The sequence below is a fragment of the Coregonus lavaretus genome (genome assembly GCF_964263955.1).
Source record: "Coregonus lavaretus genome assembly, chromosome: 12".
NCBI classification, from domain to species: Eukaryota; Metazoa; Chordata; class Actinopteri; order Salmoniformes; family Salmonidae; genus Coregonus; species Coregonus lavaretus.
This window is the reverse complement of record NC_139999.1, coordinates 34,474,444-34,500,637: the sequence shown is the minus strand read 5'-3', so window position 1 is coordinate 34,500,637 and position 26,194 is coordinate 34,474,444. Positions and strand designations below refer to the sequence as shown.

Here is a 26,194-nt window from a genome sequence, read left to right as displayed (position 1 = left end):
TGCAAACTAAGCTGTATTCCTTTGGTTAAAAGGTTAATGCATTACAGAACTTTGCTGCTCATTAGCAAGAATCATATCACAAACAGTCGCAGAAGAAAGGCAAAAGGCATGATCTCTCTAAGACTTACACTTTGCAAGAAGGGGGAATAAAATATTTAATTATTTAATTATTCAATTTCAGTACATTCTGTCAGAACTGATACGGTTTACTGTAAGACAGTACTTAATGGTGCAGTATGAGCTAAACTGTTAGTGTGTGTGTGTGTGTGTGTTTTGTTTTACTATCCTTGTGGGAACCAGAAGTCCCCACAAGGATAGTAAAACAAGTGGGGACATTTCACAGGTCCACCCAAGGAAAAAGGCTTAGGGGTTAGGTTTAGGGCTAGGGTTAGAATTAGAGTTAGGGTTAGGTTTAGGAGTTAGGGTTAGGTTTAGGTTAAGGATTAGGGTTAGGTTTAGGGTTTGGAAAAATAGGATTTTGAATGGGAATCAATTGTTTGGTCCCCAGAAGGATAGTAAAACAAACGTGTGTGTGTGCGTTCTTACCAACGCCCCGCTACTGAGAAGGATCATGAAGATGATGACCGTCTCAAACCAGTTATGCTCCACGATCAGGTAGCTTGTCTTCCTCAGGAACCACCAGTGCTTCCCCCAGCCATGATCAATGGGCAAGTACAAAAACGTATACTTGGCAACGCATTCTGGATAAGAGGGCACACACACACACACACACTCACTGTTAATGATACAGACAAACACGTTTAGTACATGTACACACTATTGACTACACACACACATAAAATGGCCTCATTATGCCATACAAACTGAAGATGATGACAAACACTCACAGACCCACACTTGGCATGGCCAATAAGTGCTATTGTGGCCAGACTGAGCCCTGTGTCTCTCTGTGGGTTCTTAGTTACCATCTGTCCAGCAGGCATCTGGGTCCAGGAACTCCTCCACAACCTCCACCACCACCACCTCCTCCACATCAGGCTTGATGTCTATGGTGCTGCCCTCCGAAGAGCTAGTGTCATCCAGCTGAGGCAGACAACAGGAGAGAGGGTCAGACAGAAACAGGAGAGAGGAAGGGAGGAACCTCAAATCAAACTCCTAACATCACAGAACATTATGTGGTGTTATGAGCTAGTATGTACAAAGATACTGCACAGTGGTACCCACTGCCTACAAAAGCATCCACTAGTCACCCGCTCACCCTTTCTGTGGATACCTCATAGGTATCATGATTTAAGGGCCACGTAACCTAACCAGGAAAAACTCTGTGTTGCAGTTGGAGGTTAGATGCTACGTGTTGTCTGCATTTTTAACACATTCTCTTACATTCCGACCATGGATGTGTGGGTAACCTTGTCTATTTGCCCTGAAGTGAGTATTATTAATAGCAACATTGACCAGCTAGTCATTAACCTTGGCTGCTGATTGATTACATTATTAGGGCTGGTCACCTGATAAATATGCATATGCAGAATTGACAGTGATGCATGATTTGTTTCTAGGTATCTTTATGTAAATAGACTAGAGCATTAGATCCAGTGGTAAAAGCTTTTACTCAATGCACAGGATAAAACACATATGGCAATCAAGAGGGGCCAGTATGAAAAATGTATGCACTCACTATCTGTAAGTCGCTCTGGATAAGAGCGTCTGCTAAATGACTAAAATGTAAAATGTAAATTAAAGTGAGGTGGGGGAAGGATCATAGGCCTGGGCTTTTTAATTCATGTCTCATGGTAAAGATACTCACAGACTCTCAGAAGAAATTCTTAAATACAACAGTCCAGCTACAAACGACGACCGTTACCAAAGTATTATTTGATATGATTACAGTGAAACAGTTATGGAGAGATGATTCAACACATAGGCCTACGACAGGCCTAAAATGTAAATATATTGAGGCTGATTTCGACCAGCATGTTTAGGTAGAGACGTTTAAACAGACATATGCCTGGTCTAGCCAACCTAATAAATCATCTTAAAGCTGAACAGTAAGTCAAGGTGAACTAGGAAACACACGCATGCACGCACACACACACACACACACACACACACAGAGCCAATCCAATTCACGGATGAATGACGCTTCACTTTAGAATCCTGAATCGTCAGCAGAAAGACTGTGCTTCTCTCTCTTACTCTCACACACAGTCTCTCTCTCCCCCTCTCTCTTGCTCTCTTTCTCCAGTATCACAAACAGACAGACAGATCGCTGACTGGCTGACAGGGGCTCTGTGTCCGTCCAATCGCTGCAGGGCTGGGCTGTGACAGGCTTAGCTGCAGGATAGCCTGCCGTGTGGTTGGTGGAGACAGGTAGGGGAGAAGACTGGGGATCTGGTACAGGTATTGGAGCTGCTGCATAACTTCCCTCTGCAAACCAGGTCAAGGTGACCCAAGCATCAACGCTCCACAACATATCCACATACTGTACGAGTGAGAAGGACCTTTCCCACACGTTGACATACACAAAGCAGTGTCCGTCAGTCTGTCTGTCTGTCAGTCTGCAGATTCAGTGGTACTGCCATGTCTAAACACATTTTCTGAAACGTCAGGTCATCTGCCGGTCTCCTGTGTTCGCCCCTCTGTGTTCACCGCTCTCTATTCACCGCTCAGTCCAGTGTTGATGAGTGGATTAAAAAGACACACATTGCATACACACACATATACACACAAATGCACTTTAAGCCGTTACATCATCCACTACATTAAGACTGCAATCTCAAGAGCCTCAGCATATACAGTGCCTTCAGAAAGTATTCACACCCCTTTACTTTTTCCACATTTTCTTGTGTTACAGCCTGAATTTAAAATGGCTACAATTGAGATCATACCCCATAATGTCAAAGTGGAATTGTTCTTTTTTTAATGTTTACAAGTTAATAAAAAATGAAAAGCTGAAAAGTATTCAACCCCTTTGTTATGGCAAGCCTAAATAAGTTCAGGAGCAAGAATTTGCTTAACAAGTCACATAATAATTTGTACCATCTCTGTACCCCACACATACAATTATCTGTAAGGCCCATTAGTCGAGCAGTACATTTCAAACACCAATTCAACCACAAAGACCAGGGAGGTTTTCCAATGCCTCGTGAAAAAGGGCACCTATTGGTAGATGGGTAAAAAAAAAAAAAGGGAGACACTGAATATCCCTTTGAGCATGGTGAAGTTATTATTTACACTTTGGATGGTGTATCAATACACCCACTCACTACAAAGTTACAGGCGTCCTTCCTAACTCAGTTACTAGAGAGGAAGCAAACCGCTCAGGGATTTCACCATGAGGCCAATGGTGACTTTAAAACAGTTACAGAGTTTAATGGCTGTGATAGGAGAAAACTGAGGATGGATCAACAACATTGTAGTTACTCCACAATACTAACCTAAATGACAGAGCGAAAAGAAGAAAGCATGTACAGAATACAAATATTCCAAAATATGGTTTCTGTTTGCAATAAAGCACTAAAGTAAAACTGCAAAAGATGTGGCAAAGAAATGTACTTTATGTCCTGAATACAAAGCGTTGTGTTTGGGGAAAATCCAACACATCACTGAGTACCACTCTTCATATTTTCAAGCATGGTGGTGGCTGAATCATGTTATGGGTATGCTTGTCATCAGCAAGGACTAGGGAGTTTTTTTTAATGATACAAATAAATGGAATAGAGCTAAGCACAGGCAAAATCCTAGAGGAAAACCTGGTTCAGTCTGCTTTCCAAACAGACACTGGGAGACAAATTCACCTTTTAGGAGGACAATAACCTAAAACACAAGGCCAAATATACACTGGAGTTGCTTACCAAGATGACACTGAATGTTCCTGAGTGGCCTAGTTACAAGTTTGACTTAAATCGGCTTGAAAATCTATGGCAAGACTTGAAAATGGCTGTCAACTTGACAGAACTTGAGGAATAAAAATAAATAAAAGAAGTGCAAATATTGTACAATCCAGGTGTGCAAAGCTCTTAGAGACTTACCCAGAAAGACACACAGCTGTAATCGCTGCCAAAGATGATTCTAACATGTTGTCACGGTTTCGGCCGAGGCTGCTCCTCTTCCTTGTTCGGGCAGGCTTCGGCGGTCGTCGTCTCCGGAGTACTAGCTGCCACCGTTCTATGTTTCATGTTCATTTGGTTTTGTCTGTTCATAACACCTGTCCCTTATTTGTGTCTTTATTGTTCCCTATTTAGTTTCGTGTGTTTGGGTCAGGTGTTATGCGTGATTGTTTATTTGTCAGCCTGCCTCTGTGAAGTTTATTGTATCTCTCGTTGTTTTTCCCGAGAGCTCGCACTGCGTGCGCTTTTCTTGTTTTTGACGCACTGTGTTCGGTGCGTAATTGTTTGCGCCACCCGGTTGGGTTGGCGACTCATTGTTCTCGTGTTTTGGAAACATTACTAAAGACGGTTGAAGTCATCCTGGTTCCTGCGCTTGATTCCTTCCACTCATCTACACACACACCTCTGACAGAATCACGCATCAATCATGGAATCAGCAGGAGAGACCACGCCGACAGCCGAGATGGCTGAACGTCTTCGTGGTCAGGAGGACCGCATCAATCAGGTCTGTCACGCCCTGGAGGGGGTGATGAATACCCTGCACCGATGGGAGACCAGCGGGGTTCCCACACCACCACGAACCGACCCAGCTCCATCGGTCAGCCCTCCTGTCTCATCTCCTGAACCAAGTGGGATTCGGCTCTCGCTCCCGAGGGCGTACGACGGCTCCACTGCCGGGTGTCAAGGGTTCCTGCTGCAGGTGGAGCTCTACCTCGCCACCGTACACCCGGCGCCCTCGGGACACGAGAGCGTCTCAGCCCTCATCTCCTGTCTCACCGGCAAGGCGTTGGAGTGGGCCAACGCCGAGTGGAGGAGAATGGACGCCGCTACCACGAACTATGCGGAGTTCTCCCGCCGCTTCCGTGCTGTGTTCGACCATCCACCAGAGGGGAAGGCGGCGGGGGAGCGGCTATTCTACCTCCGACAGGGGATGAGGAGCGCCCAGGACTTTGCCTTGGAGTTTCGGACCCTAGCGGCTGATGCAGGGTGGAATGAGCGGGCCCATATCGACCATTTCCGCTGCAGCCTCCGGGAGGACGTCCAGCGAGAGTTGGCGTGCAGGGACACTTCGTTGACTTTCGACCAGCTGGTCGACATGGCCATCCGGCTGGATACCCTGCTCGCCACCCGTGGGCGTCCCGGGGGGGGGGGTTCGCCCATTCCACTCTCCAGCACCTCCGAGCCGAGCCCTATGGAGCTCGGAGGTGCTGGCGCTAGGGACCGGAGGAGGAGGAGCCCGAGGGGACCCGGCCCTTGCACCAACTGTGGTCGTGGAGGGCACACCGCGGCTAGGTGTTGGGGCGGGTTCTCCAGTGAGGGAGAAGGCAGGTCACGCATTGGGGGTTCCACCCAGGTGAGTAGGCGCCCTGCTTACCCAGAGCTTTCTGTCGTGCACCTAACCTTGCCTGTTTGTTTCCCACAGGTTGCACCTCGTTCCCAGCATAAGGCGCTGGTAGATTCAGGCGCAGCTGGGAATTTTGTAGATCGCCAGTTTTGTATAGAGTTAGGGATCCCCCTCCTTCCAGTGGATAAGCCTTTCCCCGTCCATGCCCTAGATAGCCGTCCGTTAGGGTCTGGGTTGATTAGGGAAGTCACAGCACCCCTTCAGATGATGGCGCAGGAGGGTCATGAGGAGAGAATTCAACTCTACCTGATTGACTCTCCTGCGTATCCGGTAGTGCTGGGTCTTCCCTGGTTGATGACGCATGACCCTATTATTAGGTGGCGAGAGAAAGCTCTTAAAGGGTGGTCTGCTCAATGTGAGGGGCGGTGTCTGGGTGTTTCCATAGGGGCGACCTCGGTGGAGAGTCCGAATCTAATGCCAGCACTGCAGATTCCCCCCGAGTATGAGGATTTGGCACTGGCGTTCAGTAAGACTAGGGCGGCGCAGCTGCCGCCTCATAGACGGGGGGATTGTGCGATAGATCTCCAGTCAGGAGCAGCTCTCCCGCGGAGCCATGTGTATCCCTTGTCTCAAGAGGAGAGAAAGGCTATGGAGACGTACATCTCTGAGTCTCTTAGACAGGGATACATACGGACCTCCGTTTCACCCGCTTCCTCAAGTTTCTTTTTTGTGAAGAAAAAGGATGGAGGTCTGCGCCCGTGTATTGATTACCGCGGTCTCAATCAGATCACAGTGAAGTACAGCTATCCACTTCCTCTGATTGCGACTATGACGGAGTCACTGCACGGTGCGCAGTTCTTTACAAAATTGGATCTTAGGAGCGCATATAACTTGGTGCGCATTCGAGAGGGCGATGAATGGAAGACAGCGTTTAGCACGACTTCCGGACACTACGAGTATCTAGTCATGCCATATGGGTTGATGAATGCTCCCTCAGTCTTCCAATCCTTCGTCGATGAGATTTTCCGGGACATGCAGGGACAGGGAGTAGTTGTGTACATCGACGACATTCTGGTGTATAGTCCTACCCGTGCTGAGCATGTAGCCCTGGTGCGCCGAGTATTGAGGAGGCTGTTGGAGCATGACCTATATGTCAAGGCAGAGAAATGTCTGTTTTTCCAGAAGTCGGTCTCCTTTCTGGGTTACCAGTTATCTGCGTCAGGGGTGAAGATGGAGGTAGACCGGGTGTCAGCTGTGCGTAATTGGCAGACCCCAACCACTGTGAAGGAGGTGCAACGGTTCTTGGGTTTTGCGAATTATTACCGGAGGTTTATCCGGGGTTTTGGACAGGTGGCAGCTCCCATAACGTCTCTGTTAAAGGGGGGTCCGGTGCGCTTGCGGTGGTCAGCTGAGGCGGACAGGGCATTTGGGAGACTGAAGGACCTGTTTACCTCGGCGCCGGTGTTGGCGCATCCGGATCCCTCTTTACCGTTCCAAGTAGAGGTGGACGCGTCAGAGGCCGGGATAGGGGCCGTTCTTTCCCAGCGTTCTGGCACTCCACCTAAACTCCGTCCCTGTGCGTTTTACAGTAAGAAGCTCAGTCCGGCGGAGCGGAATTATGACGTAGGAGACAGGGAGCTGTTAGCCGTGGTACAGGCCCTAAAGGTGTGGCGGCATTGGCTCGAGGGGGCTCAACACCCTTTCCTCATTCTAACTGACCATCGTAACCTGGAGTACATCCGGGCAGCTAGGAGACTGAATCCTCGCCAGGCTCGCTGGACTATGTTCCTAGCCCGGTTTGTGTTTAAAATCACATACATCCCTGGGTCCCAGAACGGGAAGGCAGATGCTCTGTCTCGGCGGTATGACGCAGAGGAGAGGGCAGTTGAGTCCACGCCCATACTACCGGAGTCCTGTCTGGTTGCTCCGGTGGTGTGGGAGGTTGATGGTGAGATCGAGCGGGCGTTACGCACCGACCCGAGTCCTCCACAGTGTCCGGTGGGTCGGACGTACGTTCCGCTCGAGGTACGCGATCGCCTCATTTGTTGGGCTCATACGTCCCCCTCCTCTGGCCATCCAGGTATCGGCCGGACAGTGCACTGCCTTAGCACGAAGTACTGGTGGCCAACGTTAGCTAGGGATGTGAGGATTTATGTCTCCTCCTGTTCGGTGTGTGCCCAGTGTAAGGCGCCCAGACATTTGCCCAGGGGTAAGTTACAACCCCTGCCTATTCCACAACGACCCTGGTCCCACCTCTCGGTGGATTTTGTTACCGACCTTCCCCCCTCACAGGGGAATACTACCATCCTGGTCGTTGTGGATCGGTTCTCTAAGGCCTGTCGTCTCCTTCCCATGCCGGGTCTACCCACTGCCCTACAGACCGCAGAGGCTCTGTTCACCCATGTCTTCCGGCACTACGGGGTACCCGAGGATATAGTGTCTGACCGAGGCCCCCAGTTCACCTCTAGAGTGTGGAGAGCATTTATGGAACGGTTGGGGGTTTCGGTAAGCCTTACCTCGGGGTACCACCCGGAGAGTAATGGGCAGGTTGAACGTGTCAACCAGGACGTGGGTAGGTTTCTGAGGTCATACTGTCAGGGCCGGCCGGAGGAGTGGGCGAGATATGTGCCCTGGGCCGAGATGGCACAGAACTCTCTTCGCCACTCCTCCACCCAACTAACCCCTTTTCAGTGTGTATTAGGGTACCAGCCGGTTCTGGCACCATGGCATGAGAGCCAGATAGAGGCCCCCGCTGTGGATGAGTGGGTGCGGCGCTCGGAAGAGACGTGGGACGCTGCACACGTCCATCTGCAGCGTGCCATACGTCGACAGAAGACGAGCGCCGACCTACACCGCAGTGAGGGGCCAGTGTACGCACCTGGAGATCGAGTCTGGCTCTCAACCAGAAACCTGCCCCTCCGCCTGCCCTGCCGGAAGCTGGGTCGGCGGTTTGTGGGGCCATTTAAAGTCCTGAGGAGATTGAACGAGGTGAGTTATAGGTTAGAACTACCTGTTGATTACAAAAATATTAACCCCTCGTTCCATGTGTCTCTCCTCAGGCCGGTGGTAGCTGGTCCACTCCAGGACTTTGAGATTGAGGAGACTCCTCCGCCCCCGTTGGACATCGAGGGGGCTCCGGCGTACACCGTGAGGTCCATCCTGGATTCTAGACGCCGGATGGGGGGTCTTCAATATCTCGTGGAGTGGGAGGGGTACGGTCCGGAGGAGCGGTGCTGGGTGCCAAGGAGGGACGTATTAGACCAGTCCCTACTGACCGATTTCCATCGGGGTCATCCTGCGCGCCCTGCTCCGCGTCGTCCGGGTCGTCCCCGAGCTCCGGGTCGGCGCACGGCTGGAGCCGCGCGTCAAGGGGGGGGGTACTGTCACGGTTTCGGCCGAGGCTGCTCCTCTTCCTTGTTCGGGCAGGCTTCGGCGGTCGTCGTCTCCGGAGTACTAGCTGCCACCGTTCTATGTTTCATGTTCATTTGGTTTTGTCTGTTCATAACACCTGTCCCTTATTTGTGTCTTTATTGTTCCCTATTTAGTTTCGTGTGTTTGGGTCAGGTGTTATGCGTGATTGTTTATTTGTCAGCCTGCCTCTGTGAAGTTTATTGTATCTCTCGTTGTTTTTCCCGAGAGCTCGCACTGCGTGCGCTTTTCTTGTTTTTGACGCACTGTGTTCGGTGCGTAATTGTTTGCGCCACCCGGTTGGGTTGGCGACTCATTGTTCTCGTGTTTTGGAAACATTACTAAAGACGGTTGAAGTCATCCTGGTTCCTGCGCTTGATTCCTTCCACTCATCTACACACACACCTCTGACACATGTACTGACTCAGGGGTGTGAATACTTATATAAATGAGATATTTCTGAATTTCATTTTCAATAGATATGCAAACATTTCTATAAACATGTTTTTACTTTGTCATTATGGGGTATTTTGTGTAGATGGGTGAGAAAATATGGTTGAATTCAGGCAGTAACACAACAAAATGTGGAATAAGTCAAGCGGTATAAACACTTTCTGAAGGCGCTGTATTTGGCTACTCTGCAAAGCATCATGCTATAACTAGAAAAGGAACATTTCCTGAAGAAAATGTGAGCGATTGCGTCAGCTATTTAACAGTAGTGGTCTTGCTGAAGCAAGCACATTAATTAAAATGAAAATGCTGGATAACAATAGTGGTTAGTAGCAAGGGTTGGACCAGAAAATAATGAAATTATTTGAGGAACAGAACCCTAACCTGAAACTAAAGTGATCTATACTGTTCCGGAACAGAACCGTTATTTTAAAAGCATGGGAACCGGTTAATAACGTTATTTTACGTTCTGGCAATTTTTTCCAGTCCCACAAAAATCGCAACAAAGCATAAATGCAAAGCCCTCACTGCCACTCAGAAACGTATTCCAGCGTCTGCCTGCCAGCTGGAAATCTTTGCCAGTGGGTGTACTTGTGTGTAGGCTATCTGCCCCTCCCCTCTGAAGCATAGGTTACTGTAGCCTACTGCCGACGTTACAAACATGGTGCTGAAGAAAACATTTCCCTGTACTAATACAGGACTAGTAAAGGCCCAGTGCACTATTTTTGTGAAAAAATACTTGTTTATTTATATATATATATGCTAAATGTAAAACAAATGACAGTTTCAGAGGTTTAAAAAGGAATAGAAAGGAACGATAGAAACCGGTACTTTTTTTTTGGTTCGAACTGGTTCAGAACTTTATTTTGCTGGTCGGAACAGTGGAGCGGAATGAAATAAATAATGGTTCTGTTCAGAATGAAACGATTGGAAAATAATTTTGGTTCCAACCCCTGGTTAGTAGTGGGATCAAGCACACTAATAAGCTTGAGGCATAATGTTTTGCTATAAGGAATACATTTTTCCTGGGATTGATTTGTTTTCTGGAGCGTGTTAACTATTTCTAGTTAACCATTAGAAGATGCGCATGTGAAGGTAAGCACTTTGTTGGCACACCTTGCTAAATCCTATTTAGTCACAAAGTCATTCTTTCTCATCACTACCGTATTGCAGCTTGTATTAGCTAACATAAATGTAGCTGTACATTACCTTCAAAGTCAGTCATAGAAATATAATTCATAGAACGGACAACCCTATTCAAGTCAATGGGTCGGTGATGGGTAGACCGGCGGCCATTTTTAGAGTACCCATGATCAGAAAATAAAGCTGGAAGTACAGCATTCAATTTGTGCTTTATTAACAGTCAACACAATTGACATTATAAAGCCACAGCATCATTTTAATGAACATTCCATGTTAACGTGGCAATTAAGCATACAATGTCAGCCATATTGAGTGTACCCACAAGGGGCCGTCAAATTGCCATGGTTTGAGAGGCTATTCCACTTCTAGGAGTTATATTTCTATGGTCACAGTCTCATCATTGGCATATTGTAGCTTGCATTTGCTAACAAAAGCATATACATTACCTCCTTCTACTCATCAGGAGAGCCGGTGACGGATAAAGGCAAACACATTAGCCACGGTTCAACTTGTGAAAGACGATGCGATTACTAAAATAACTATCTTTTGATTGGTATAAGCTAATCCTGTTGTGATTTCTGATTTGAGTTACAGATCCGTTGCATTTGTTTCAGTACCTAGCTATCTAGGTTTGCAAAATACATTGTGTTAGTTGTGCTAGTTAGCTAACTAGCTTGTTGGTTTAGCTATGAAACATGTTTAGTTAGGTGAGATATAGCTAAATCAAAGAGGTTCTATACAGAAAGAGACATTTCTAACGGCCATTCCAATACAAACCCTTGATCACGCTAGCTAGCAGTGTCATGGCCACCAAGCTACGTAGAAACACGTGATCATCTCAAGTTAACGAGCTGCAACAAACTGCACATGTGCAGTATGGTACTCCTTTGAAATAAAGTTGTTTTTGAGAAATATGAATGTGTCACACTTTTGTGGCTATGTAGGGAAGACATATTCAGCTAATGCATTTAGATTCTGTGAAAACCTACAAAAAACATATAAGAAGTCAGAAGTATGAGCAATCTTAGAGGAGTGGATGCTATATTTGACAAAGTCTCAACAACTCAATTAACAACTTATCTTAAACCTCCAACAGAACTCTGTCAAACCTTCCACCTAATCAAGCACCAAAAACACCCCTTCCCATTTTCCGATTAACCACCTTCCTCAACCACCCACCTCCCCTCTTATATACCCCACGGCCCAACCAAAAGTATACATTTCTATATTTAAATAGCATAGAAATAATATATCACACCCATTCCTCCATACTCACGTCTTTGCTGTTCTCCGCATCCGACTCGCTGCTGAAGTCCTCGGTGTTGAGGTTATCGAAGTCTGACTCCCCGACCGCAATGGGAACGCACACGGTCAGGTTGGGATTGTGGATGAAGGACATGTGGTCCTCGTCGATCATGTACTTGCCCACGCTACTGCCAATACCGCTGGTAGTGCCATTGATGTAGTCCAACTCGCGGTTGATGTCTATGCCCTTCTGGTTCGCGATGCAGTTAAGCTTCTCGTCAAACTCATCAAGATGCTTCTGCTCATCCTCTGCTTCTTCCTCCTCCTTGCAATCAGAATCAGATTTAAAATCAGTCAGGAAACAAATACTGACGTTCAAGTACATTGTGAAAGAGTTTGTCTTGGTGTTGTTAAAACAACACAGAAACAACACAACAATGACATCAGAGTGATGTCATACATAACATAACATAGAGGACATGCCATCACAGCATACCTTCTTCATAACCTCGGCTACAAAGACCTTGGCCCAGGCAATCCCCGTCTTTATTCGACCGACGGCTATTTGCAGGTTGTTCTGTTCTCCATCATCGTCTGAGGGTGCCAGGTTGTCTGCGCTGAACGAGCTCAGCAACAAAGCAAGGAACAGGTTCAACACCTGGGGAGAGGGCCGTGCACAGAGAGCAGGTCTTAGCAGATGTGTCACTAACTGCAAACTAACTGATATCAGGCTTAACCAGACCAAAATTATAATGCACAAACCATTGTTACACGTGGATGTGGATGCAGAAATGCTACTTGCTTCCAATTCACTAAGTGAAGGCCTGATCTTCACAGGTAGGGTATGCAAGAAACTGCTACTCGAATATGGATATTTCAATGGTTGTTTTTCTTACCACCAAGTTGCCTATGACCATGACCATCAAGAAGACGATCATGCACATGTTCTGGCCGGCCACCTCCATGCAGTCCCACATGGATTCGATCCACTCCCCGCACAGAACCCGAAACACCATGAGAAATGAGTGAAAGAAGTCGTTCATGTGCCAACGGGGCAGCTTACAGCTTATAGCGATCTTACAAACACAGTCCTTGTAGTTCTTTCCAAACAGTTGCATGCCAACCACGGCGAAGATGAAGACGATAAGGGCCAGCACCAAGGTCAAGTTTCCCAGGGCTCCCACAGAAGAATGAATGATTTTGATGAGCATGTTGAGTGTGGGCCACGACTTGGCCAGCTTAAACACTCTCAGCTAGATAAGAGACAGAGAGGGAGGGAGGGGAGGAGAGACAGATTTGAGGTGTGTGTGTGTGGGGGGGGGGGGGGGGGGTTAGATGTCAATACATGTTGATCATACTGTATGAGAATTTGGTCATTAGTCAAGTCAAGCTAACTCTGCTGCAGAGTGAACCCTTCACCACACCTGTGGTATATTGTCTGGACATCAGGGTCATAGATGGTTATCAATACGCTCCCTCATTCCAATCCACACCACTTTTCCTACTCACCAATCGGAATGACCTGAGCACAGATAGACCCTCAATGTCAGCCAATACCAGCTCGACTAAACTGAGGGTCACGATGAAGCTGTCAAAACAATTCCAGCCCTCCTGGAAGTAGTAGTATGGATCCATGGCAGCCAGCTTGGCAAACATCTCACCAGCAAAGATACCAGTGAAAACCTGTGAGTGCAAAGAGAGACAGAGGTTAACAGTCGGATCCTAGGGTCAAGCTGCCAGTGTAGGACACAGGGTTGGGGTCAACCCCACTTCAATTCAGGAGATTCATTGAATTTCAATTCAATAGTCGAAAGGTGCAATTTAGACTGTAAAGGGGTTGCTGTGAATTTGACAGTAACTTACCGGCAGCTAGTGGCAAGTAAGTACAGTAACCAATGACACACAGTATTATACTGTAAACAAGTAAATGCTACTGTAATTGTAATTAATTAATTAAATAATTAATCAACCAATTAATCAAATTCATTGAGGGGAGATGTGTTTTTTTTTTTACAGTATTTTACTCTAATTACATACACTGTAAAAAAGCCAACTTAACCAATCGCTTAATCAGCATTATTCTGTGAGTTGAGTGGACTTCTAAAGGACAAGAATTTGACATAATGTGTTTACTCAATAAACACTGTGAGCTGATTTGAACAAGCTTGTTGAGTTTGCTCAAAACCATGCCCATCATTATAATTTTTCCCAGCCTGCTTTATTGCAGGTTGATATTCAGAATTATTTGTTTAATACCTGTGTTTTTGAATGTACATTGATTGGTTGATTAATCTAATGCTACACAACCATAAATAAGATACATTTTTCAAAACTGATCTAATCTGTTAGTAGTTGGACTTAATGCACCCATTATTGAGATGGCTGTTCCAGTTTATATGATTTAGGTAGTCTCAATAATTAAATGATTAGAAGTTCCAATTGTTGGCTATTCTCACTCTGGCTGGATTTCAATAGGCTGCCGAAGTTCTATCAACATAGCGACTGTTGTACTCGCGCTGCCAAAATCCTCGACCATTGCTATTCGAACTTCCAGGATGGTTATAAGGCCCTCCCCCGCCCTCCTTTCGGTAAATCTGACCACGACTCCATTTTGCTTCTCCCTTTCTATAGGCTGAAACTCAAACAGGAAGTACCTTTGCTAAGGACTATTCAGCACTGGTCTGACTAATCGGAATTCACGCTTCAAGATTGTTTTGATCACGCGGACTGGAATATGTTCCGGGTAGCTTCCGAAAATAATTTAGACGAATATCCTGAAACGGTCACTGAGTTTATCAGGAAGTGTATAGGTGATGTTGTGCGCACTGTGACTATTAAAACCTACCCTAACCAGAAACCGTGGATAGATAGCAGCATTCGCGCAAATCTGAAAGCGCAAACCACCGCATTCAACCATGGCAAGGTGACTGGGAATATGGCAGAATACAAACAGCGTAGCTACTCACTCCGCAAGGCAATTAAACGGGCAGAACATCAGTATAGAGACAAGGTGGAGTCGCAATTCAACGGCTCAGACACGAGACGTATGTGGCAGGGTCTACAGACAATCACGGACTACAAAAGGAAAACCAGCCACATCGCCGACACCAACGTCTCTCTTCCAGACAAGCTAAACACCTTCTTCGCCCGCTTTGAGGATAACACAGTGCCACTGACGAGGCCCACTACCAAGGACTGTGGCCTCTCCTTCTCCATGGCCAACGTGATTAAGACATTTAAGCATGTTAACCCCCGCAAGGCTGCCGGCCCAGACGGCATCCCTAGCCACGTCTTCAGAGCATGCGCAGACCAGCTGGCTGGTGTGTTTATGGACATATTCAATCTCTCCCTTTCCCAGTCTGCTGTTCCCACATGCTTCAAGATGGCCACCATTGTTCCTGTACCCAAGAAAGCAAAGGTAACTGAACTAAATGACTATCGCCCTGTAGCACTCATCTCTGTCATCATGAAGTGCTTTGAGAGACTAGTCAAGGATCATATCACCTCTACCTTACCTGTCACCCTAGACCCACTTCAATTTGCTTACCGCCCCAATAGATCCACAGACGATGCAATTGCCATCACACTGCACACTGCCCTATCCCATCTGGACAAGAGGAATACCTATGTAAGAATGCTGTTCATTGACTATAGCTCAGCATTCAACACCATAGAACCCTCCAAGCTCATCATTAAGCTCGAGGCCCTGGGTCTGAACCCCGCCCTGTGCAACTGGGTCCTGGACTTCCTGACGGGCCGCCCCCAGGTGGTGAAGGTAGGAAACAACATCTCCACTTTGCCGATCCTCAACACTGGAGCCCCACAAGGGTGCATGCTCAGCCCCCTCCTGTACTCCCTGTTCACCCATGACTGCGTGGCCAAGCACGCCTCCAACTCAATCATCAAGTCTGCAGACTACACAACAGTAGTAGGCTTGATCACCAACAATGACGAGACCGCCTACAGGGAGGAGGTGAGGGCTCTGGGAGTGTGGTGCCAGGAAAATAACCTCTCACTCAACATCAACAAAACAAAGGAGATGATGATCGTGGACTTCAGGAAACAGCAGAGGGTGCACCCCCCTATCCACATCGACGGGACCGCAGTGGAGAAGGTCAAAAGCTTCAAGTTCCTTGGCGTACACAACACTGACAAACTGAAATGGTCAACCCATGCAGACAGTGTGGTGAAGAAGGCACAACAGAGCCTCTTCAAACTCAGGAGGCTGAAGAAATTCGGCTTAGCACCTAAAACCCTCACAAACTTTTACAGATGCACAATTGAGAGCATCCTGTTGGGCTGTATCACTGCCTGGTACGGCAACTGCACCGCCCGCAACCGCAGAGCTCTCCAGAGGGTGGTGCGGTCTGCCGAACGCATTACCGGGGGCAAAATACCCGCCCTCCAAGACACATACAGCACCCGATGTCACAGGAAGGCCAAAAGGATCATCAAGGACATCAACCACCCGAGCCACTGCCTGTTCACCCCGCTATCATCCAGAAGGCGAGGTCAGTACAGGTGCGTCAAAGCTGGGACAAAGAGAATGAAAAAAAGCTTCTATCTCAAGGCCATCAGACTGTTAAATAGCCATCACTAGCACATTAGAGGCTGCTGCCTAATGAACTCACTGGCCACTTTAAGAAATGGAACACTAGTCACTTGAATAATGTTTACATATCTTGCACTACTCATCTCATATGTATATACTGCGTTCTATTCTATAATATTCTACTGTATCTTAGTCCATGCCGCTCTGTCATTGCTTGCCCATATATGTATATATTCTCAAATCCCATTCCTTACTAGTTTTGTGTGTATTGGGTATATGTAGTGACATTTTTAGATATTACTTCTTAGATATTACTGCACTGTCGGAGCTAGAAGCACAAGCATTTCGCTACACCCGCTATAACATCTGCTAAACACGTGTATGTGACAAATAAAATTTGATTTGATTTGATTTGAATAGAGGGTTTGCAGTTGTGTTAGAAATCACTGTGCAACCGCAACCGCACCCAGTGCCATGTTTGAATACCAAAGACAGTCTGTTGGAAGTTCTCCAATCGTCTACATGGCTGGCTGCGTTTTGGTACCACCAGAAACTTTGGGAAGATTGCCCATTATTTAGTTTTTCTAAGGACCCAGAAAACGGAGGCAGTGGGAGAACCTATTCAAGTAAGTAAATATATTTAGAAAATGATCAAAAACGATGTATTATTAGCTAGCTAGCTTGCTACAGAAACTTAGTGTGCAGGCTAAGTTTCTCCTAAAGTAAGTTTTGCTAGTTAGATAACTTTACATACTGTATACAGTGCATTCGGAAAGTTCAGACCCCTTGACTTTTTCCACATTTTGTTACGTTACAGCCTTATTCTAAAATGGACTAAATAGTTTTTTTCCCCTCATCAATCTACACACAATACCCCATAATGACAAAGCAAAAACTGGTTTTTGCTTTGTCATAAACCCTTTGCTATGAGACTCGAAATTGAGCTCAGGTGCATCCTGTTTCCATTGAGGATCCTTGAGATGTTTCTACAACTTGCTTGGAGTCCACCTGTGGTAAATTTAATTAATTGGACATGATTTGGAAAGGCACCCACCTATCTATATAAGGTCCCACAGTTGACAATGCATGTCAGAGCAAAAACCAAGCCATGAGGTCGAAGGAATTGTCCTTGGAGCTCCGAGACAGGATTATGTCGAGGTACAGATCTGGGGAAGGGTACAGCTTTGAAGGACCCCAAGAACACAGTGGCCTCCATCATTCTTAAATGGAAGAAGTTTGGAACCACCAAGACTCTTCCTAGAGCTGTCCGCCCGGCCAAACTGAGTAATCGGGGGAGAAGGGCCTTGGTCAGGGAGGTGAACAAGAACCTGATGGTCACTCTGACAGAGCTCCAGAGTTCCTCTGTGGAGACAGGTGTGTGCCTTTCAGCAAGTTGTAGAAACATCTCAAGGATGATCAATGGAAACAGGATGCACCTGAGCTCAATGCACTGTAGCTAGCTAAGTGAACTAAATATCACCAGCTTGCTAACTTCATATTAGCTAGTTAGCTAGCTATCTTGATGTATTGATCATTGTAACTCTAAATGCATTTGTAGCTAGGTAGCTAGCTAACAGCTATGGAAGAGGGTAGAAGGATTAGCTAGCAGTTCCAGCTGTCAGAGGGAGAGTAGGCTACTCAGTTCCAATCCCTAGCGAGCAAAGCTGAGGACAGAGAGATATAGCAACATAATATTCAGTGCTGTCTAATGTGAGTATAATGCAGCATGTTTATTTTGTGATGTTTTCTGTCCTCAGATACAGATCTGTAAAACCCTGTCTGCAGATGAAGAGGTCCCAATTAATGTCCCAAGAGAATAAGGGTACATCCTTGGATACCATGGATTATATGTGTACCTATGTTAGCACATTTTGTGAACAAAAACACAATGTATAAACCTATTACAACTCGAGCAGGCCAACTCGAGCACGCTTCTGTTCCAGCCCAGCACTAACACACTTGATTCAATGTATCAAACCTAATTAATTAATAATCAAGTGTGCTATTGCTGGGCTGGAACAGAACTCTCCTCCCCCGTAGATCAGGGATCAGGGGAGCGAGGTTGGCCACCTCTGGTATTGACTTTTCTTTGTTCACCTGAAATTATGCTTTAGTAATAATAGCCTACTTGTTACTAAAACGTCTAACCTTTACAAATGCGTTAGCTTACTTGTACACTTTGAAATGGCGTTGATTCTTTGAACGTACAGTAAGTGTTTAAACTTGTTTTAATTGTGAACTTAACTATTATTCAAGATTAACTAGTGTCGATGTGATCTGTGTTTAATCAACAATCCTGCAATAAAGAGGGGAAGGAAATCTGTCTCTAATTTGTCTGTTTCTGTGTTGTATTCTCAAATGAACATTACCTTTTTGTTCAGTCATAAGCTCTCCAATTAGGTTTATTTGATTGTCACAATTTTTTCAGGATATCAGCCATGTGAATCCATTTTGCAGCTGATAATGGCACGCAACGCCAATGCAGCCATAGGCCTACAGCAGTGTTTCCCAACTCCAGTCCTTGAGTATCCCCAACAGCACACATTTTTGTAGTAGCCCCGGACAAACACACCTGATTCAACTCTGAGGGCCTGCTGATTAGTTGATACGTTGAATCAGGTGTGTTTATCCGGGGCTACAATAAACTGTACTGTTGGGGGTACTCGAGGACCGGCATTGGGAACCACTGGCCTACAGTATGATGACATTAGCCTTATGGGCATTTGCAATGCAGCCCTTGACATTGTGCATCTGAAGCAGAGAATAGCTTAATTCACACATTGTTTACATATTGTTCAGCTATATGTTCTCAATTTTTAAACAATACCAGGAAACAATGTATATGAGGCTAATCATTATACTGGATTTTGTACATGCCTTGTGCTGACATTAAATAGTTTAGTGCAAATCCAACCCTTGTAATCTAGGAGGTGAAATGTATGAAAGCAGGAGATGATGGGATCCTTACCTCAAAACATACACACAACTACTACCACCAAGTTCAATGCCAGATACTTTTCTCCCAGAAGGTCTGAGTGGCACTTGGAGGTGCTACTGTGATAATGAAGATGGTTTGCCTAAGACTACCACAACAATTACATTGTCTATGCTAAATGTGTTTAAATTGTAAAATAAAGAACATTGTTGGGCTATAAGAAATACTTTTTATTCAATGGGGCTAGGCAAAGCAGAGATGACTAAATACTTTGCATTTCACCCATACAACAATATAGCCTATTATTACAGTCCAGTATGTTTACAATATAAACACTAGACTTAAACACGTTCCAAATTACATTTTATATATTCATATGGTTAAAGGGGGCACTTTTGTCATGACGACAAGGTGAAGGTGCGCTCTACTCAAATGGCACAACAGAATCATTCAGATATTCCAAAGCACAGCATATGACACCTATCTCGTATAACTGAGGGATGTCTCCTTTCATATCTGGAAAAATACAAAGTAGAAGTAGAAACTGATGCTGCTGCAGCATTGCTCATCTTCACAGTGGGAATCCAGTCAACATGGTTGTCTTGATAGAGGTCAGCTGATGTAGTACAAAATCAAATGAAAAGCACGCCTGATGTTAGAATATTACTTCTTCAGGTCATCTATACCATCAGGGCACTTAAGTGTTTGGTTGTGTTTAATTCATTCAGGTGTTTTAGTGTCATATAAAGATTAAATCTATTGTTGGGCTGGAACAATCAACAGTCAACACAGCAGGTTGTCCTATATCATTGAGGCCTTTGTCCTATGTCCATACATTTTCCCTCCTCTTATGAATAAAGTTCTCAACGAATTATCATTGGGTTATTATATGAATATATGATAACCACTGGAGTTTTTTTAGACAATAATGTCCTCCAGGCTATATGGATGCCATATCATACAATTTTCGTCACCCCTTTTCATGGTCATGGCTAGAAGGGATCCAGATTTGTCCAATTTCGTAACAGATTAGGAGAATTTACGCAGCAGGTTTGGAGAAGGGTTAGGGTTAGCTAAAATGTAAAAAATAAATAATTTTGATGTTAATTTGACAAAAGCTGGATCCCTTTTAACCAGGACCCCTTTTTGGCCTAGATTACATGGTTGCATTCAAGACAAGGTCGTTTTTATTTATCTGTTGTCAGTGTCAGTAGAGTAGGCCTAGGCTACCATCGTATTTAAAAAGATTATGCTAATGATGTCTCCAGTCATATAAAGTGTAGTAGAATTGCATGAAATGTGTATGAAAGGCCACGTTTCCCATGCAAAGGAAAGTAAGCCTATGCCACTACGCGCTTATTAATAGCCTAAATTATCACTATCCAATCTACTCATCACATTAGGAATAGTAGGCTTACATTAGTCTGCAAATGCAATGATAGAGGCATGCAATCCTGTGCATTTTTATGGTGGAAAAATAGCTTCCCCAAAACCTGAAACTCACGCGACACATGCTAATAGCTAACCTACAAGCTATCTAGCTATTTAATTTTGGCTAACTTACTGTAGTGTTGTTGTTAACACCTAGTTAGCATGACAGCTAAACTAAACTCGAAATCGATCAGACTTGACTTACCAGTGATGAAATGATCGTAGCAGACCCTGTACTGACAGCTGTCTGGGTTCAGGTATTGACGGGCAGAAAGGTTTCTTCGCTTTTCTGACAGTTCTTGAGTCTTATCTCATTGGTATCACCAATGGTGTTTCATGATTGTGGGGAATTTGTAAACATATTTTTTCCCGTTGTCTTTGCTGCCTTGTTAAGAGCAGCCAAATACTCCACAGAAAACGACAGTGGTGATTAATCAACTAGTTTTAGGCACTGTTATCATGCAGTTTGGGGTAGCCACTCAGCTGCAACCGGACTAGATTGTGATCGACTCTTGATGGAATGCATTGCTTGACTGCGGTGAGGGTGACAAGCACAATATCGTTCGTGAACTGCAGCTCCCCAAACATTTCGTTCTCGAGTTTGAGTTTGTTGAGCAGAGGCTGTGTATGTTTTGGTTTTACAAAGCTGTGTGCATCGTAACATTTAATAATCAATTAATTGCAGTCATTCTTGCACCATGTGATCAATTATTAGTTCTAAACATGTATTTTTCTTCTCTATTCGACCTACAGCATGATCAGTTGTTTGTCGGAGCACCTCTCTAGAGCCACTGAGTCGGAGGAGCGTGTATCAATCCTGCTTTAGGACTCATTGCATTGCGCCCAGCAGGTCAAACGAACAACTAAAATGAACGAGTCACTCAGAAAAACTAATCATGACTCTCGAGTCAGTAAAAATAGTTGTTCAAAAAGAATGAATCATTTGCGAACTGCACATCACTAGAAGACATCTGTTGGATTTAAACTCAGTTTTTCACAATTTCTGACATTTAATCATAGTAAAAATTCCCTGTCTTAGGTCAGTTAGGATCACCACTTTATTTTAAGAATGTGAAATGTCAGAATAATAGCAGAGTGATTTATTTAAGCTTTTATTTCTTTCATCACATTCCCAGTGGGTCAGAAGTTTACATACACTCAATTAGTATTTGGTAGCATTGCCTTTCAATTGTTTAACTTGGGTCAAATGTTTTGTGTAGCCTTCCACAAGCTTCCCACATTAAGTTGGGTGAATTTTGGCCCATTCCTCCTGAGAGAGCTGGTGTAACTGAGTCAGGTTTGTAGGCCTCCTTGCTCGCACACGCTTTTTCAGATCTGCCCACAGGGCTTTGTGATGGCCACTGCAATACCTTGACTTTGTTGTCCTTAAGCCATTTTGCCACAACTTTGGAAGTATGCTTGGAGTCATTGTCCATTTGGAAGACCCATTTGCGACCAAGCTTTAACTTCCTGACGGATGTCTTGAGATGTTACTTCAATATATCCACATAATTTTCCTTCCTCATGATGCCATCTATTTTGTGAAGTGCACCAGTCCCTCCTGCAGCAAAGCACCCCCACAGCATGATGCTGCCTCCCCCGAGCTTCACGGTTGGGATGGTGTTCTTCAGCTTGCAAGCAACCCCATTTTTCCTCCAAACATAACGATGGTCATTATGGCCAAACAGTTCTATTTTTGTTTCATCAGACCAGAGGACATTTCTCCAAAAAGTACAATCTTTGTCCCCATGTGCAGTTACAAACCGTAGTCTGACTTTTCTATGGCAGTTTTGGAGCAGTGGCTTCTTCCTTGCTGAGTGGCCTTTCAGGATATGTCGATATAGGACTCGTTTTGCTGTGGATATAGATACTTTTGTACCTGTTTCCTCCAGCATCTTCACAGGGTCCTTTGCTGTTGTTCTGGGATTGATTTGCACTTTTCGCACCAAAGTATGTTAATCTCTAGGAGACAGAACGTGTCTCCTTCCTGAGCGGTATGACGGCTGCCTGGTCCCATGGTGTTTATATTTGCGTACTATTGTTTGTACAGATGAACGTGGTACCTTCAGGCGTTTGGAAATTGCTTCCAAGGATGAACCAGAATTGTGGAGGTCTACAATTCTTTTTCTGAGGTCTTGGCTGATTTCTTTTGATTTTCCCATGATGTCAAGCAAATAGGCACTGAGTTTGAAGGTAGGCCTTGAAATACATCCACAGGTACACCTCCAATTGACTGAAATTATGTCAATTTGCCTATCAGAAGCTTCTAAAGCCATGACATCATTTTCTGGAATTTTCCAAGCTGTTTAAAGGCAGAGTCAACTTAGTGTATGTAAACTTCTGACCCACTGGTATTGTGATACAGTGAATTATAAGTGAAATAATCTGTCTGTAAACAATTGTTGGAAAAATTACTTGTGTCATGCACAAAGTAGATGTCTTAACCGATTTGCCAAAACTATAGTTTGTTAACAAGAAATTTGTGGAGTGGTGAAAAACTAGTTTTAATGACTCCAACCTCAGTGTATGTCAACTTCCGACTTCAACTGTATATATAAGTATTTAACCCCTTATTTTTGGCACTAAACAGTCTCCTTATATACTTCCAATATTTTTTTTCAACTGGTATTGGGGGACCTTCAGACTAGTCTTGTGATGCCTGTGGGTGTCCTTGAGCAAAACAACCGACATGTACACTACATGACCAAAATTATGTGGACACCTGCTCGTCAAACATCTAATTCCAAAATCATGGGCGTTAATATAGAGTTGGTCCCCCCTTTACTGCTATAACAGCCTCCACTCTTCTGGGAAGGCTTTCCACTAGATGTTGGAACATTGCTGTGTGGACTTGTTTCCATTCAGCCACAAGAGCATTAGTGAGGTCGGGCACTGATGTAGGGTGATTAGGAGATTGCATGGCTGTGTGCTCGATTTTATACACCTGTCAGCAACAGGTGTGGCTGAAATAGCCGAATTCACTAATTTGAAGGGGTGTCCACATACTTTTGTATATAGAGTACATGTTCGTGAGAGTCTCACCTTTGCACAGAGGGGTCATATTAGTGTGTAGCCCAAACTGTTTGGACGCTACAGACAGACGTTTGCAGATCGGCTGTACCAACTTCAGACGAGTCCCAATACGCTTGATGGGATCGTTGAGCAAAACGGAGATCACCATCGTGTTCGTGAGAGTCTCATCTTTCCATAGTGGTCATAATAGTTTGTAGGCCAAACAGGTCTTACAAACACCTCTCTAGCACTGTCACCTTTCACCGCAGATGCGGAAATAGTAACACAATAAAATAATGAGGCTATATACAAGGAATACTGGTGCCGAGTCAATGTGCAGGGGTATGAGGTAATTGAGGTAATATGTTCATGACGGTAGGGGTAAAAGTGACTAGGCAATCAGGCAATTATAATAAACAGAGTAGCAGCAGCGTATGTGAAGCGTGTGAAAGAGTGTGAAAGTGTGTCAATGTGTGAGTGTATGTGTGCCGTCAATATGCATGTGTATGTGTTTTGTGCATGTGAGCATATGTAATGTGTGTGTGTGTGTTAGTGTGTGTGTGTGTGTGTGTGTGTGTGTGTGTGTGTGTGTGTGTGTGTGTGTGTGTGTGTGTGTGTGTGTGTGTGTGTGTGTGTGAGTGTGTGTGAGTGTGTGTGAGTGTGTGTGAGTGGGTAGAGTCAGTGCAAAAAAAAAGGGGGTCAGTGAAAATAGTCCGGGTAGCCATTTGATTGACTGTTCAGCAGTCTTATAGCTTGGGAGTAGAAGCTGTTCAGGAGCCTTTTGGTCTCAGACTTGGCGCTCCGGTACCGCTTGCCATGCGGTAGCAGAGAGAACAGTCTATGACTTGGGTGGCTGGAGTCTTTGACAATTTTAAGGGCCTTCCTCTGACACCGCCTGGTATAGAGATCCTGGATGGCAGGGAGCTCGGCCCCAGTGATGTACTGGGCCGTACACACTATCCTCTGTAGCGCCTCGCGGTCGGATGCCAAGCAGTAGCCATACCAAGCAGTGATGCAGCCAGTCAAGATTCTCTCAATGGTGCGGCTTTAGAACTTTTTGAGGATTTGAGGGCCCATGACAAATCTTTTCAGCCTTCTGGGGAGGAAGAGGTGTTGTCGTGCACTCTTCACAACTGTGTTCGTGTATTTGAACCATGATAGGTCCTTAGTGATGTGGACACAAAGAACTTCAAGCTCTCGAACTGCTTCACTACAGCCCTGTCGATGTGAATGGGGGCGTGCTTGGCCCTCCTTTTTCTGTAGTCTTGCTGACATTGAGGTTGTTGTCCTGGCACCACACTGCCAGGTCTCTAAGGTGATAGGCTGCCTCATTGGTGATGCCTACTACCGTCGTGTCATCGGAAAACTTAATGATGGTGTTGGAGTGCGCAGCCATGAAGTCGTGGGTGAACAGGGAGTACAGGAGGGTACTAAGCACGCACCCTTGAGGGGCCCCCGTGTTGAGGGTCAGCATGGTGGATGTGTTGTTGCCTACCCTCACCACCTGGGTGCGGCCCATCAGGAAGTCCAGGATCCAGTTGCAGAGGGATGTGTTCAGACCCAGAATCCTTAGCGTAGGTATGTGATGTGCTTGGAGGGCACTATGGTGTTGAACGCTGAGCTGTAGTCAATGAACAGCATTCTCACGTAGGTGGTCCTTTTATGCAAGTGGGAAAGGGCAGTGTGGAGTGCAATAGAGATTGCGTCATCTGTGAATCTGTTGGGGCGGTATGCGAATTGGAGTGGGTCCAGGATGTCTGGGATGATGGTGTTGATGTGAGCCATGACCAGCCTTTCAAAGCATTTCATGGCTACAGATGGTATGTGCTATGGGGCGATAGTCATTTAGACAGGTTACCATGGCGTTCTTGGGCACAGGTGGTCTGCTTGAAACATGGAGTTATTACAGACTGGGTCAGGGAGAGATTGAAAATGTCAGTGAAGAAACTTTCCAGCTGATCAGCGCATGCTCTGAGTAAATGTCCTGGTAATCCATCTGGCCCTGCGGCCTTGTGAATGTTAACCTGTTTATAGGTCTTACTCACATTTCGGCTACGGCGAGCGTGATCACACAGTCGTCCAGAACAGCTGGTGTTCTCATGCATGGTTCGGTGTTGCTTACCTCGAAGCGAGCAAAGAAGGCACTGGACAGCTCACGGCTGGGTTTCCCTTTGTAATCAATGATAGTTTGCAAGCCCTGCCACATCCGACCAGTGTCAGAGCCGGTGTAATAAGATTCGATCTTACTTCTGTATTGACGCTTTGACTGTTTGATGGTTTGTCGGAGGGCATAGCGGGATTTCTTATAAGCATCCTGATTAGTGTCCCGCTCCTTGAAAGCAGCAGCTCTAGCCTTTAGCTCAGTGCGGACATTGCCTGTAATCCATGGCTTCTGGTTGGGATATGTACGTACCGTCACTGTGGGGACGACATCGTCGATGTACTTATTAATGAAGCCGGTGAGTGATATGGTAAACTCCTCAATGCCATAGGATGAATCCCGGAACATATTCCAGTCTGTGCTAGCGAAACAGTCCTGTAGCTTAGCATCTGCTTCATCAGACCACTTCTGTATTGAGCGCGTCACTATTGAGCGCATCACT

General features: G+C 45.5%; 1 protein-coding gene across 1 annotated transcript in view; it reads right to left on the bottom strand.

The window, feature by feature from the left end:
• LOC311138405 (sodium channel protein type 8 subunit alpha-like) overlaps positions 1 to 26,194 on the bottom strand; it is a 75,261-nt gene that overhangs the window by 24,456 nt on the left and 24,611 nt on the right. Inside the window, exons 5-10 of the mRNA XM_084173076.1 lie at positions 13,171 to 13,344; positions 12,558 to 12,914; positions 12,158 to 12,319; positions 11,693 to 11,986; positions 927 to 1,044; positions 547 to 701 (exon numbers count right to left, since the gene is read on the bottom strand). Of these exons, the coding sequence (XP_084029202.1) occupies positions 547 to 701; positions 927 to 1,044; positions 11,693 to 11,986; positions 12,158 to 12,319; positions 12,558 to 12,914; positions 13,171 to 13,344 (1,260 nt within the window). The remainder of the gene's footprint in view (positions 1 to 546; positions 702 to 926; positions 1,045 to 11,692; positions 11,987 to 12,157; positions 12,320 to 12,557; positions 12,915 to 13,170; positions 13,345 to 26,194) is intronic.